The sequence below is a fragment of the Megalops cyprinoides genome, chromosome 1 (genome assembly GCF_013368585.1).
Source record: "Megalops cyprinoides isolate fMegCyp1 chromosome 1, fMegCyp1.pri, whole genome shotgun sequence".
In the NCBI taxonomy this organism is placed as follows: domain Eukaryota; kingdom Metazoa; phylum Chordata; class Actinopteri; order Elopiformes; family Megalopidae; genus Megalops; species Megalops cyprinoides.
Window position 1 is genome coordinate 41,780,878 of NC_050583.1, and position 16,424 is coordinate 41,797,301.

General features: G+C 47.3%; 1 protein-coding gene across 8 annotated transcripts in view; it reads right to left on the reverse strand.

Moving 5' to 3' along the window:
- Positions 1-16,424, reverse strand: part of tanc2b (tetratricopeptide repeat, ankyrin repeat and coiled-coil containing 2b) — a 172,129-nt gene that overhangs the window by 36,642 nt on the left and 119,063 nt on the right. For 6 of the 8 annotated variants that reach the window (XM_036521352.1, XM_036521343.1, XM_036521334.1 and 3 more), the window contains 2 exons: positions 10,329-10,445; positions 1,343-1,491 (listed from right to left, as the gene is read on the reverse strand). In XM_036521352.1, the coding sequence (XP_036377245.1) occupies positions 1,343-1,491; positions 10,329-10,445 (266 nt within the window). The remainder of the gene's footprint in view (positions 1-1,342; positions 1,492-10,328; positions 10,446-16,424) is intronic. The other 2 variants (XM_036521361.1, XM_036521387.1) reach the window with 1 other exon arrangement.

Here is a 16,424-nt window from a genome sequence, read left to right on the forward strand (position 1 = left end):
TTACTTGGTGTTCAGTTGTAGCTGGCACTATGCTATGAAGAGGGCATTAGTTGAATTCTCAGTCAGCAAAACACGGCAAGTAGCTCTCAGAAAGACTGAGTATCAGAAAGATTGAGTGTGCTTTACTCAGTTACACAAAAAGACATGTGGTGCATATGGACATGCAGTAAGAGGTTTACTCAAAGTATGAGCGTAGCATTGGCATCAACATAAGTTCTTTCAGCCTGAGCCTTTCAACTACCATACAGATAACCTTATCTGCCAGTCAAGGATGTTGAGCCTCAGACTGTGCTTTTTATAGGTTACAATTAAACTATTTCTAGTTGACCAATCATTCTTTCTATGGTTTCTTTTTTTGTACACTGAATTATTTTTATAGAAAACATCTGGTCCATGTTGTAAATAAGTATAATACTAGATTAATAACCACCTAAGTAAACAATGCAACTATAACATTGAATTATACATAATAATGTTAACCAACTACTCAGTAGCAAGTAAAGTGTTCAGTACAGAATGAATTATATATGGTATTAAGTATTAGTCTGTCTAATGGATGTACTTAGCTGAGGAGTTAAATGCATATTTAAAACATTTAGATTACAATGGATTACAACAGCTGTGATATCAATGCTACTAACATAGAATATAAAGTGCAGTAATTGCACATTTGGCAATTAATTGGGCTGCTCATTTTAAGTCCCCATTGACGTGAAGTGAGTTGAATCACTTTTATTAAAGTTCTTCCATTAACACAGCATAATTTATGAGCTGATAACTGCTGGCACTACTATGGGCACTGCCTCCACAAAATGTGCCCAGTGTTTTCTCCTGTCCGCTAAAATCGAGGATTTTAACAGGCCAACAGACACAAACAGCGCCTGACAACCCATTTGTAATCTGTTCTGTTTCTAACGCATAGAGGCAGACAGACAACTGGCATATTCTACAGGTACTAATGTGACACTTCAGTACACATCAAAGAGAAGGTTAAATTCAGCTTAATTTCAGTCCTTGAAAATCATTTCAACAACTTTATGTACATATCATCCTTTTGAAATTGGTGGACAATTTAAAAATATGTATGGGGACAGATCAACAAATATATACCTTTGACAAAAGGTACAGTGTTAGAACTGCTAGAAGTTCTTTGACAGCGAAAGCAGGGACAGCAATAAAATGTCTGAGCTAAGAGCACATTCCTGAGGTTCTGATGTGTCCCAGCTCTCAGGCCCAGGCCTACAGCGGATGTCACAGTGGCATGTAAGCGCAGCTCCACCACATGTGCTATGAGATGGGAGCATCAGAGCAGCCGGGGTGTGGGGTGCGATGAGCGCAGTACCTGGCTGTCGTCCTGCTCCTCCATGCTGTACTGCTCTCCGGCCGGCCCCTCGCTCGCTTTGTCTCCCAGCAGGAAGCCCAGCCGCGTCATCAGGGTGTTGGCCGCCTCGTCCACTGATGGAGGGGGGCCCAGCTCCTGGTTCGACTCCCCTGCGGGAGAGGGAGAGAGAGGGCGCAGTCAGTCACGGTTGCGTGCGAGTGCTGGGCCGGCCGGGTCACGCTGGGACCCAGGGAAACGTGCTGCTCTGTTTCGCTGTGATGACAATCCTGTCGGTATGGTGGTGCTGTGGAAAGAAACTGTTTGTGTGCCTCTTTCAATTCACAACACTCACCCTCACCCACACCCAAATACCCCCCCCCCCCCCCCCCCCCCCCCCACACACACACACACACACACACGCCCCCATCCATTCACTCTCAGCCACACATACACCCAAACACACAGCAACAGCTATCCAACTAAAAAAAATACCCACTGAACAAAAGAGCACGTATGACTGCTCACATGCTACCTGCCATTGTAATGTAATAGGTAAGTTTCAATCTCACTTATTCTACACTGACCACACATGGAGGAGGGCTTTCTAGCTACATGCTGCTCTTCAGGCCTACTCTTTATTCAGTAAGTCAGCTGAAACAATCTGGCATGCTCAGCAACATCCTGTGAGCACACTCTTTCATCACCAGCCCCCTGCCCCAAAACAGACAAAACAACAGCAAGAGTAGAGACAGAAAGAAGAAAGACTACCCGAATCCTGCTGGAGATCTGAGCTGGGCCACGAAGGGATGCCTGCCCACAGACAGGACACACTGGCCTGCTGGCCTTCCCCTCCACCCACTGCTGATATAAAACACACAGCTCTCACCTGAGTGTGAGGTGAGACGTTCTACTCCTGGTTTGGCAGCCTGGGCAGAGGGAATGTGTATGCGCATGAAGATGGGGAAAAACACTCTCCTATGCTTGTGTGATGCAATAATGGCACGCCCAGCTATCATTGATCCAGTTACACTGACTCCTCCATGATTCACTCACTAGGTTGAATCAGAGAGTTCGCAGGTTCTTATTTGTCCGTGAACTGAGTGCTGTGAGCAGAGAGACAATAGACTACAGTTTATCAAACAATACTACTGTATGACACATCAATGATGTCACCCATTAGTGCTCTCAACCTTGCATTGCCAAAAAACCCCCAAACATAAGGTAAAGCTTACCAATTACCGCAGTGAGAAAACAGCTGTTTGACATGATACAAATCTACACCATGCACACGTACAACTGACAGGGAGGAGGTACCAGCTACAATTAATTGTAAGTTCACAAGAATTTGTCCCAGTCACATATTGCATACAGTATAAGATGGTTAAATCCTCCTTAGACTGAATACCTGCGATGTGCAGTAACACAGACATGATAGCAGTCAGTCCCCAGCATGATACTTCATAAAGATGAGAGTTCATAGGCAGCCACATTAAAAAAACTGACCTTACGGCATGCAGAGTTCCAAAAAATTTGACCGGATTAATTTTCTCAGAGCATACGGAGCCTGCTGCTCTCAATCTGTCAATCAAAATTGTGCGTAAAGCAGTGTCCTCCCCTCCTAGACGGCCCCCTCCTCCAACTCCGAACTCTGCGCTGACTCCCCAATAAACCTGTCTGACGTGACGGTTGCAGCCGCATTCTGACACCCCTCAGACAGGTCCTGGTAGAGGGTGTGCCCGCTCTGTACCCCTGCATTCAAATCAGAGTGATGTCTGGAGGACGATTATGGCTCCCCTCCCCTTCTTCACCAGACCAAATCTCTCGAAGCAAAGAAAATCTCCAGAGCAGCTTTCCCTAAGCGGAGCTGTGAGGTGACACAGTCAGACAATCTATCCAATTGCACAGAGGCTGTCCATCCTGTGACAGTGCGTACAGAGACACACACCTGAACACAGCGACACTCAGTACAGTGACACTGGTTACACCACCATTATTAAGGACAATGGCAAGGTAACAGGGAGCTTGTCACTCTTCCTTTTGACCAAGTCACCGATCCTGTGGTCATTAGGACCAGGGTCATACAAGGAACAGAAGGTGTATGTCTGTCCCTGACCACTCCAGGCCCACACACACACTCTGACTCCACATTGAGGAAACAAAGGCACAGGATGTGTAAGAATCGGTTTTCCCAGAAAACATAGCAGGGATGCAGTGTAATGAGAGTGGTGTAGTTTCATATTGAACACAGTGCAATTCACTACATACATTTGTATAAATTACAGCCTGGCAGTGGAAAGCAAAAGACAATGTGTTCACTGTGAGACAGGAGAGCTTTAGGCAGAAATGCACTCTCTCTTCTACTGTATGCACACATTCTTTTGGATGTGAAAGCTCTCAGTTCATCTGTTTTATTATTTTGTTGTTAGTTGGCAAAGAGAGAGAGAGAGAGAGAGAGAGAGAGAGAGAGAGAGAAGAGAGAGAAGAAAAATGTAAGCACCAAAAGGGGGGGGCTCATGACCAATGTCATATTGCCCAGTCTTGAGAGGGAGGGTGCTGAGCAGTAGGTTACAGGCCCTCAGGCGAGGCTACTTAGTAACCATACTGCATACTAGTCTAGCAGGACTGGGTGTGGCAGTGACCAACGGCTGTCTGTTGCACATGGCTAAAGCTGGCTGGTGTAGAGGACAGCAGGCGGGTGAAGGTTGGCCCAGAGGAGAGACCAGGTACCGTCAGTTAATTCGAAACATGGACACAGTTGCCAGGTCAGTTTTTCACTAAAACCAGACCAGGTATGCAGGCATTAAATCGTTCCTTTCTTCCACTTTGCACACAATGAATTAGCAGCAATGTGATGAATGGAGTAAAAATCATCATGCAGTGCAAAAAAGCTGCCTGTCCGGCTGTTGTCACAGTAAATGGTTTCCTCCAGCAGACACACATAGTAAGCAGTGAATATATTAACACTTATTAGTCACCTGCTCCCGGTGGGATATGGTGTTCGTGTCAGTGATCGAAGGGACTGAGCTCTTGTTAGCTGCCAACTATTTGCACAGCCACTCTGCAGGGATGGGATGCATAAAGCATAAGTGTGTGTGTGTGTGTGTGTGTGTGTGTGTGTGCGTGTGCGTGTGTGTGTGCGTGCATGTTTGATGTGCTGGAACAGGGGTCTGAACAGTGCGTGGGTGTGCGAGGCTGTGTGCACGCCAGTATTTCCTCTGCGTGCCGCGTGGGCGTCCAGGTGGGGGGGGGGGGGGGGGCGGCTCATGCGAACGTTACGAATGGAGCCAGTCAGGTGAAGATGTGGGTGCAGTGGAGCAGTTGGAATGCGCTAAACATAGACTGAGCCGGTGCCCACGCTCCCACCTCGGCTACACTCTAGCTATCTATAGACGTACCGTGGAGGACTGCGACGCAGCATGCTTGACAGCGCACCCTACACACAGCGTCACTCCCTCACTGTCTGACCTCCCCTCACCACACTCATTCTCCCTGCGCTTCACAGTCATATTTGAAATATCTGGGTGCCCAGCGTCATTTCCAGCCTATATGACTACACACACGTTGCCAGGTAGAACACAGGCATTTCCTATACACAAACCCTAAATGCACTTCTTCCCCTGGTCATTATTCAACACAGCATCACGTGACCCACATTCCTCCTGGCTTAGAGTGTGAAAATGAAAAGGGAGCCCGTGGATCTGTGCTGCCTTCATATTCTTCATATTTTCCCTTCTTTCTTTCTTCCGCAGATTCCCGTTCGGCGAAAAAGGAAGACAGATGGTTGTCATGGCAACTATCCGTGTGCTGAGGAATGTGTTCCTGCGCGGTGCATCTGTTTCTCCTGGGCCGTCTGTGGACCTGCCTGTGTGCCTGGGAAAGGCTGGCGTGTGTTAAGGCGAGGGGAAGGGCCAATGCGCTCAGGTGAGAGAGGGGCCCCTCATTAAAACAATATCCTCCTATTGCAGCCATTACCACCAATATGCAGGGTGGGTGACACGGCTGTGGCTTATCAATGGCTGCTCTTACGCTAAGCCTGAAATTGTCACAACAGTTGTCTATAGCTCTAAGTTCCTATCACGCCAACCATTCAAAAACAACTGCTTCCACAAACTTTATCACGCAAGGGCTAGGCTTTCATGCTTTGACCACAATATGGCACAAGAAAGTATGGGTACATATAATATTTGTTTTGAGGTTTCTGCATACACAAGCACAAAAGACTGAACACTGAATACAATACTGAATACTGAATACAAAATTCCCACTAAGAATCAAATTTACATTGAGTCCCTTGGCAGATGCTCTTATCCAGAGCAACTTACAAAGCAAAGGTACAATTAATCCTGCCAAACCTCAAAAAACACATTATTTCCAGTGATGAACCTGCAATGTGCGTCTCCATGTGCCTGCCGTCATGATCATTACAAACCCAGCTGAGTTCTACTGACGTTAGGGCTCCCATCTGACTGGACTAGTTGCTTTTTTTATGGACCTTCATCCCCTTGTCAATAATTTTGGATGCCAGTCATTATTTTCAAGCATTTCAATCTTAGGGCTTCTTAAGTGTGTGAAAAAAGTTACATGTTATTTTGAGTGTGTATTTGTCAAATTCAATATTAGGTTAGTTGCAAATAGTGTCATGTGGTGTACCAAAACGATAAATCAGTAATATGCCCTTTATACATGTATCAGAAATACGAGTATCATAGTGTTATGAAAATCACTCAAAATACAGAAAAAAGTCCACACTTAAAAGTGACATGAAGTAAAGGAGAACTAGCAACACAGAACTTGGTTAAGATATGGCATATTTTTCAAGCACATCAGACAGCTATGCATAATGTTGCCAATGATACAAGTGTGAACAATTCTACTTCCCTCTATGGTCATATTCAAGATTCAAGATTCAAGATTCTTTATTGCCATGTGTAACAGGTACAATGGAATTCTTACTCCCCACTCACTCCCGCAGTAACACTCTTAACATATGTATGTGTCTTAATGTCCTGTATAAAATGGATGCAACAGTGGCAGCAGCTGCAGTAGCTCATTATTTTGTAGTATAATCAGAAATCGGTATATCTCATATAAATGTTAGTGCAGTGGATTTGTCAGACGCAGTCTCCTGTTCATTTATTCCCTCAACCCTCCAGCAGTTTGTACTTTTGTTCATGTAGTTGCCAGCGCCTGTCAAACTCACAGAGTTAGGCTGCATATCAATTACCATCATCTTGCCGATAACTGTATGAATCCCTTTAGCCCGAAGGTTGTCTGAAGTCCACTGCAACGACTGCAAGAGAGTTCTAAATTCTATTAAATACATGCCACTTTTCAGAATCACTGAGAAATGCTGTCACAGTTCGAGCATTCACAGTTTATAATGAAATGAAAAGAACTGCTATTGGATGCTGCATACTGAACGCTTTGTAACATGTGGGCCGACGGTACACGTGTCACGGCAGAGACAGGTTTGTAAGTCTGTGGATAGCTACATTTGAACTCCGCTAAAAAGGGATGTATTCATCCAAATCCAAAACAGACCTCTGGATTTGGTGCTGACCAAGATTATCCACCACTTCTTATCACAGTGTGGAAAAAAAAACCCAGTTTCTCCATTGTATCTCACAATACAACTGTCCAGTCCAACAGGATTGTGCCAGATCCAAGGGATCAGACTGCATTTATGCTTCCGCCACACCTGATAAATATATATCTTGAGACCTCTATAAATATAAAGAGATATATCTCGTAATGGATAACCGGCACACCTTGATTAAGGACGGCAGGGAGGGTCTGATTCAGCAGTGTCATTCGGCATTATGGGAACGGTCTGCAGGGGCCTATCCGTTATGCTCTATTGGCCTAGCACAACACGCTCTCCTCCACCAACATCGTGCAGTCAAAACAATCCAGCGCTTGCGCGGAGCAACCCTGTCTCCTCGGATCAGATGTTAAACTCATACCAGCAGTGATTACAGGTCCCTGTGGGACCACTCGTGAACGGGACGAGAATGTTCAACGTCAAAACTGGGAGGGGAGGTTCCAGGCACCTCAGCCATCCAAGCTGACACAGACTTAACGTGTTTCCTGCCTTGCTCCCCTCCAAAGCCTGAGTGTGAGTTGGTGAGCTGGCTTCTGAGGATTCATTTGTTCCGACAGTGTTGCGCGGTTACAGTGGTCTGAACAGCAGGACTAGCATCAGTATTTCACAGCTGGCTCCTGATTAGCATCCTGCAGAAACAAGAGGAATCTTCCTCTCAGCCAAAAAAAGACACAAAAGCATGCGAGAACAAATAATTTCTTGAACTTGTTCCCCTAGCCTCTCTTGGGGTATAAATCATTAAAAATTGGCTGCTTTTGAGCTTCTGGCTACAGCACAATGTTTGTTCTCTGAACAAGGTCTTTATGAAACAGTGGTCTCTGACAATGCAGGTTGGGCCTCAACTCTATGTCCCTTGGTGGAGGTTCAACATGGCAGAGGTGTTGGCCCCACTGGCTAAGTGAAGTTTGACTGGTGGCATGTTTAGCCATTAGCTTTTTGCCTTTTGACTGCCCTTGACATCTTTGACACCCCATAACAGATAAACCACTCAATTGCCAATACCAACAGACTACTATGAAACCACAAACAGAAGTGCTTTGAGAAGAAAACAGAAAACTAAACACACATGACAGCTGCAATAAACTTCAAAAGAAGAAAAGCTTCAAAGAATACCATTCCAATGTAAATAAAACATAACAACATCACAGGTTTATGATTATAAACCTACCTGATCAGGCCAATAATGTACAGGACAGGCTCATATAATGTAGTTAAGATACTGCAATGATTATACAGACAAAAGCACAAAACCCCATAAACTAGAGCCCACTTCTTGTGGCACCACTAACAAAATGTCTGCCAAACACTCAGACCGAAGGGACAGTTGATTTGGTGAGTATCTGATTTATCTGATAAAGGAACGCCACTCTGGAAAGAGACTGTGCCAGAGCATGCAGAGAAGCAGGCACTTGGTGAGGCAGGCGCTTGGTGCACAGATTCCAGTTAAGGGTTCAGTGTGCAAATGTGTGGCTAGGGCTCCGCCAGTCTTCTTTTTTTTTTCCTGTCTCCCTTGGCAAACTCGCTGACTCGGCAGTTTCACTCCATAGCTCTGCGTGGCTCCCTTGAGCATCTAACTGAGAGTCTGCCACAGTCCCGCCAGCGACTACAGGCGTTCCACTGGCCATATTAACACACGTACAAATCACCTGCCTTATTTCAGGGGTCACTGCGTGGGGTTGGGGGGGCTCATGGGAGCTTCAGAGACAGACACAGACACACCTATGCAGGAGGAGCTAAATAGGACTTAGACATGAGGAAGGTGACTCCATAGACAGAGGAGTGAGGTATCCTGCTGTCCGTTGATATGAAGACACAACCCTAAATAAGTGCACTGTGCGTGTTGAGGTTCACCAGTAAGGTATACAGTAAATATATAAATAAACACAAAAGATGCCAGCAATGTAATTCACCTCAGACATGGGTGTCTGCTCAGGATAAAAATAACACAAAAATGTATGGGATGATTATTGTCTTCTAAAAGGTCACAAAGCTGCTAACAATAACTTTTTTCCCCAGTAATTTAATACTTAGAGGGGGAAAAAAGAGTCGTTTTTCCCTCACCTCTGTCTCTGCACAACCACATTCTATGGAGACACATAAGCAGCAGCAGGAATGCCGCTATGCTTTTAATGTTCCACATCTCAACACCTCCCTTAATCATGATAAATTACACCTTGGTGCATTTCAGCTCAATCTTCTTTTACACACGCCTGAAATTGGAGCAGTGACATTCGGATGTGTCAGGATGATAACAAAGAGATGCAGAGAGGCTAATGACATAGGTTATAAATACCTGAACTGATTGATTGGCAGACTGGTAATGACGAATAGCAGGCTCGTGCATGTATCTCCCCCATAACCTGGTTCGTGTCCCCCTCCCTGATCCAGAAAGCCGCTTACTAGCGCATAATATTCACTGAGCCTTGCTATAATGCCTCAACAATGCAAACTTTTCTGTAAAACTTCCGCGACGGCGCAACGACATTGCGAGAAGGTTACACGCTGGCCAGGGCTGCCAGCTTTTGGCACGGGGAACGTACTTGAGACACACATGGAGGAGCAGAAGTCCACCAGCTGCTTGAAGAAGGAGAAGGTGTGGAAGAGTCTGCCCGACATGCTGCAGCCTAGCCGGGGGACTGCTCCCTCCCACTCGGCGGCTCACTCCAGTCCCAGCGATAAGCTCCCCCTGGCCAAAAGCGCAGTCCATGCAGGCAGCCTCAACGCAAACAAAACAAGTTTCTCCGAGGCAGCTTTCCCAGCGACCACTCCGGTCTGGACCTCAGACGGACCGGCAGCTTCGCGGGAGGCACGAGGAAAGACCGGCGAAAAAAAGAAACAAAAAGTTGAGCTATCCCATGGAAACGTGCCGCACCAGTCCTACAGATTTCACTGAAGTGAGCTGTGCTTGCTGGTTTTTGTCCCAGATTGAACCGTTTTGTTTTGTTTTTTTTTCCCTGTGGTGGTGGGGAGGGAGGGGGAGGATGGTGAGGGAGAGGGGGAGCTAGATGTTCCACAGGATTTCAGAAGAACCACCGGCTGCGATTTCGAAAGAAACCAAAAGAAGTCTGAAAGAGTTGAATCCAAAAGCCACATTGGAGGAGAGACAATGAGGGAGAGAGTATGAGAAGGGGGGAGAGAGAGAGAGAGAGAGGAGGAGGAGGAAGAGAGAGAGAGAGAGAGAGAGAGAGAGAGAGGAGGAGGAAGCAAGAAAGCACTGAACTCATTCAGTGACTCAGCATTGCTCAGTGTTTGTGAAAGATGCTGCAGAAAGCAGAATACAACACACACACACAAACACACACAAATACCACATACTAAATGAAACAACAATGACAGTCAAACAACATAAAAAAACAACTGAGAAAATGGGTATCAAATCCTGACACAACAACAGGGTAGGCTTACCGGGACAGTATGCATCCAGGTTGGGATTCTTGGCAAGGGAAGAGGTGTGTGTGGGGGAGCCAAGCTCTGACTCGGGAATGCGAGGGCCCTCCACAAACTTTGCTTTCCGCAGGGGGGCTGGGAACACACATACACACACACACAGACAGGGAGACAAAGCAAGCGAGACAGAGAGAGAGAGAGACAGAGAGGCAGAAGGAGAAGAAGAGAGAGAGAGGGGTCATGAGCCAGGGTAGGAACAGAGCACAGATGGAAATGCTTATCCATAGTGTCAGGGACTGTTGGCGGTTCATGTTACAATGTTGCTGGCATGAGGCAGGGTGAACTCAGGGCCAGGGTCATCATTCTTTGACCCCTTACTCCCCACTGTCCACAGCAAGAGGTAGACTGGGGGGTGGAGAGGAGTGCTAAGTGTCAAAGTTTAAGAAACACAGAATGTCATCTCTGGACAGTATCAGTGTTGCACAGTATCAGTGCCTCTCTGTCATTTCATCACTTATTCACAATGTGCTACAGTACCTGCAATCTAAACACATCTCTTTGCATATGAGCTATATACCAAAGGACCCATCTCAATTCTAACAATACACTAGTTAGCTACCCTACAACTTCAAACCAGCAAGCATGGCAGTACTAGCAACCCGGTCCACTCATGATGCAACTGAAGCAAAAAAGACATGGCAACCATGCCTACTAATTCTAAACATTTAGACCGCTAACTAGTTGTTAGCGCCGTATAAGCAATATATAGCTACCATTTGTTTCTTTTACCTTATACCATCAGATAATGCAACATTATTAGCCAGAAAACCAGACAAACAATGACAACAAACAGCATGCACAATTTTGTTTAATACCGTTGACAGTGATTCCTTTGTTGTGAAGTGCTGTAAGGGTGATGCAAACATTTTGAAAGCGAGTAACCATAACCAGCACGTAGCACAATGCTGCTGTTCCGCAAAGATGGAATGACTGTATGGGGTGAAATATCAGACTGGCACTGCTCCCCAAAGGGGTAAGGGGAGGACAGCTCCCCTGTAACCTCTCCTGAGAGGGAGCATGTACCCACACAGAAGGCAAATATATGTTATGCTACTAGCGATATTAGACAACTGTGACCCTGCATTCTAAACTTGGCATGGTGGGCCCTTGGTAATAGTTCATGACTGAATTCTTTCAGCATTTATTTCAGTTTTGGAAAAACAAAAAACCAACAACCCATAATGCAGCATAGCATGTCCCAACTGCAACCATAACACTGATGACGCATTTCTGCGAGGCTCCAGAATCCTGGCAATGCTGTGGAGATGCTGTGGGCTCTCTAGATACCTACAGATGCGATCGTGACCAGAACATCAACAGTCCATTTCCAGACGCTTCCTTCTGTTACAGTGGAGAGAACAGACGCCCAGGCGGGCTGACTCTCGGCAAATAGAGTTGGATGGAGCAGCACGCTGATTGCTGGCGAGATGCGGAGAGACAAGCTGTGATGCTGTCACAGTCTGGGCTGCGGGAGCTTTTTCAGCCAGGAGTGTCATTCCGAGGGATCTGTTTATAAGCCCAGGACTAGGCCTCTTACATGAGGAATGATGGATGAGACATAAAAGCGGTCATATCCACCAACGGGCCACTGCCCCGCCACTGCAGTGTGGAGTTAACTTACTGCAGGAATCACCTATTCAGATCAGGATCCTGAGGGCGGCTCAGGAGTCATATTATTATCCCCGTCGCGACTGACGCGACAGGATCTTTTTAAAAGCCAGTCTATTTAAATCAAGCTCTTTCTGAGATTGCGAGGCTGCGTGAATCACTGAGAGTGACGGCTGAGACTGTATGAGCAGGCAGGGGGGTTGGACCAGCTTTCAGTGCCGCTCACCTCCTCTTTCTGCGGAAACCGCCGACGTTGTGAGCAAGCTTGACTTGGGGGGCTGGCGTGCCACTGAAAGCATTCGGGTCTAGTGGAGAGTTTCGACATGTGACATCAGAGGTCACTGTCCCACTTTAGGGTTCAAATGTCGTAAAACGTTTCTCCACAGATAACAGCACAGACCTTTTTCAGATATTGGATGGCACATTGAGTGCTGGATTAAGAAAGGGGTTACCCGGGTGTATACGGTAGGACACCTAAATGTCCCGTCGTTCTGCTTCTCTCTCTTACACGGTTTCTGTGACTCCCTTTCCATAAACACACAAACTGCACTCTCTCTGTGCATGTGCTCCTGAGCCACGCGCTGACCACGGGGGCTGCGGTAGTACCTTAAGAGCAAATCTTGGAGCGTTTCCCAGCACGGTTAATCTGAGGGCGCATCAGCCGCTCTGGAGCGCCCCACAGGGTGAGCAGCACACACAGGTGTTGGGGCAGTGGCTGACGGCGGAGCCCTTGCCTGCGACCGGCCGAGTGGGAGCTGGTTACACGGTGGCGGGGGATCTGGGTCTCGCACAACTTCACCTAAATACTCACACGCTGCCGATTACCGTCCCCTTGCAACTAGCGTGTCATTTCACTGAGAGCTTGACGATGCAGTCAGCGAGGAATATGGCTCTTATGAAATATCTGTTTAGGGTAGGTGATTTTTTCCTATGGAATTGTACTGTGTGCAGATCAAACTGCAAATGTATTTTAGAGGAAACTCTGTTAAGTCGAGCCCAGAGCGTCTGCATGAACAGCTCAGCGCAGGGGTAATAAAGTGCAGGCAGATGAGCTAGAAGCAGAAGAGGGCTGAAGCCCTGAGAGCAGCCCCATCCCTGTGTCAGCAGCACTGCGGTTCTTGAGCGGCTCAAAATGCCCTGGAGCGGCAGGCAGGGTGGATGTTTGGCATGCTGGCTGGCTGGCTGGCAGGAGAACCCGGTGTTACTAACCCCGGGTGCCAACCCGTCGATCTCACACCGCAGGGCACAGATCCGCCTCCGGTGTCCGTGCGTGTGATGAGACAGCTGGCATGAAAAGCAAGCCTGTTTCCTCCTCCCTCTCTCAGATGTTGTGCGGGAGGCGTGAAAGTGCCCCCCCCCCAACCCCACATCTGCTGCTCCTAATGCCTCTGAACAACTGGAGTGTTCCGTGGAACAAGTTAGTCTGTGTGTGTGTGTGTGTGTGTGGGTGTGTGTGTGTGTGTGTGTGTGTGTACAGGGGGTTATCTGAGGGCATGGTGGTGGGGAAATGTTCCCTGTCCCGGCACCCTTCACCCACAGCCCCTCAGTTGCTTGTGGGGGGCTGCTGTGTGTCACCCTGGGTGCTGTATGTGCTTATGGGAGAGGAAATTGATGGACGTCACTAGCAGAGGAAGTGATAGAGCCTGCACAGATGCCTGGCCGCTGAGTCTGCCATCTGACAACTCTGCTATCACAGGCTGCAGGACGGAGCTGTGCTCGGGGCCTTGAGCTGCCACCAGAGCCAGGGGTTACAATCCAAGCTGGAACAACACCGGCATCCTCAGAAAAGATATTCTATCGGGAAAGGTCCAGCTAAACCTCCTTTACAAATAAAATATGTGTATAATGCTATATTAGAAGCACCATTTCCTTTGAATCCATCGCTGGCAGAATTTGGGTGAAACCCATGACTGAGTTGCATATAAATGCAAAGCAGGCTCAAGAATCCAGTGGTTCTTGCTGCACACATGAAAGAGGTCCTCAATGACACTGAACCCAGGCAGAGAAAACATTACAATTAAGTTCCCTCCCATGCCTGATTATGACAGACAAATTACAAGGCAGCAGAGGTTGGTTACATCTGAGAAACAGGCCAGTTTCCCAGCATGCTCCTCTGCATTGACAGGAAAGGTCAGGCTCCTCGTCGGGAGAGGCTAGCCAACAGCGGGATGGGCTCTGTGATTATACCACCCTACCATTCTTCACGCCGCAAAGCTTGGCTGCTGCCTATTTTCCTTTACCGTACCGCCAAAATTACAGGTAGCCACCCATGCAGGGAGTCCTGGGGTTCTCTAGACTTGTTGATTGGAGCTTAAGGTTGCCACCCTCAGCTCACTCCTCTAATAGTCCACGTTTCAGCAGCAGCGTTCCATTGACTTGAAGGCATAAACAGCAGGGTATGGACGCAGGTGGCTGCAACTATATGCACTGCTGAACTCCATGTTCACATGGTGGAATGAATTCACGTGATCCTGCTGCCGTCTTTAGCACCAGTCTGAACACGGGTGGAGGAGGCGTGCAATAATAAGCCCGTGGAGGTGGTCTTTGTACCCTCCTGGCCCCCTTTCAGTGCCACAAATGAAACGGTAAAGAGGACAAAAAGGAGCACCCAGCAGCAGAGTTTCAAGCTGCTCTAGAACAGGCTGGACTGAGCATTCTCTGCGGCTCCTCGTGTGCTCCACCCCCCCTTACCTCTGCTGCTGAGGTGGAAGCTGAGTGTGGAGGAGGACCAAAACCAGGGCCACTAAATAAAGAATGGGGAAAAGGAGGAGGAAAAAAAACTGCAGGGATATCCAAGCCCTGGTCACAGCCACATCCCACATTATGGCACTGACATCTTTAGCTGTGGGAGTCACCTTTTCAGATGAGGATCCAGCGCTTGGCTCGGGAGCTGTGTGATTTACCCTGCTGGGAGGGATGCCACAGAGTATGGATGTCGGGTAAAAGTCAGTCTATTTAGGTTGTGTTTGTGCCTCTCCTCAGCTGTGCTCCATTCGGCTCATCTCCATCTACAGGGTACACACTGGGCTGCAGACTGTGAGGGACAAAGAAATCCAACCAAACACAGAGGACCACACACACACACACACACACACACACACGCACACATGCATGCACACACAGGCACACACACGTGAGCATACACACATGCATGCAAACACATGCATACACACACGAATGCACACACTCACATAATACCCATACTTTCAGACTGAGCCACTCTGAGTTAGGCTGAGCCACTCTCTAACGAAGACAAACGAGATCTTACTGCTGACTAATGACCTAGACCACGGCGAATGTAAATGAGCTGATAAACAAACCAGCTGTCACTCCTGCGTTCATCTCACTGTCTGATATGAGAGACACAGGACTGAAGCATTAATTGTAAGCATTACTTTCAGGACAGCTTCCGGACAGCAGAATGAAGGCCACGACTAACAAACGGCATAGAGGATACTGCAGGAGCAATGCAGGGGAACTGACCAGCAGCAGAACATCAGCTACAGCGCTGTCTGAGCCTCTTAAATGAAGACTAGAGCTGAAGGCTGTCTGCATCTCCTGGCTGATGTAAGTCTGTGTAGCTGTGCAACAATGCTGTACGGCGTGTACCTGTCACTTCAGGTGTTACAGTACGAACTGAGCTCGATCCATAAAACTGTCACGATTTTAAAAATCTGCTGTCATGCAGAAGCGTGAGCTTGTGTAGTACATATGGCCTGCGCTATATTGCTCCACACGCATTTGTACCTTAGAGTAAAACCCAGATGTCCATAAACTAAACTCCCTCTCTCCCCACCTGGTACAACCGGGGCCAGTTTTGCACAAGCATGGTTGGGCCCATGGTGGTGGGGCAGCCACGCAGGACGAAAAGGGGGGATTCCACTTGAAGTACGCTGAAACAGGGTGGCGGGGGCGCTGAGACTGCCTGGGACAGCAAGGGGAGTAAAATCAAGCGTGGTGCAGATGAATCCTTGAGAGCTGGCCTCAATGTTTCTCTGCAGCAGGTCTGTCAGCATGATGGATGGCAGTGAGCTGATCCACTCAGTTAATGAGCATATGAATGCAGTATGTATGTGTATCTTTACACAGAGAAGGAATGGAAACTAGAGGCATTCAGTGACACCAATGCTAGGAGGAACTCTTAATCAAACAGATCATTTCTCTTCCTTGACACCTAGCACAAAGACCACCCTCACACTCCCCCGAAAAATCCAGTCAACCCAGTATAATACAGTGTAATACACAGCATCACACTAATGTATTAATAAATACATAAAAAATTACAATTCTCAGTATACTGAAAATGGCAGACTCTTTCAAGTCAACTGTGAGTTCGGATTTAGAGTTGATAATAAAAGGCTTTAACTTTAAATAATGTAATCAAATCCTTGAAGACCCCCTGGTGCATTTATATTATTGAGTGGTGTGACAGGACAGGATATTGAC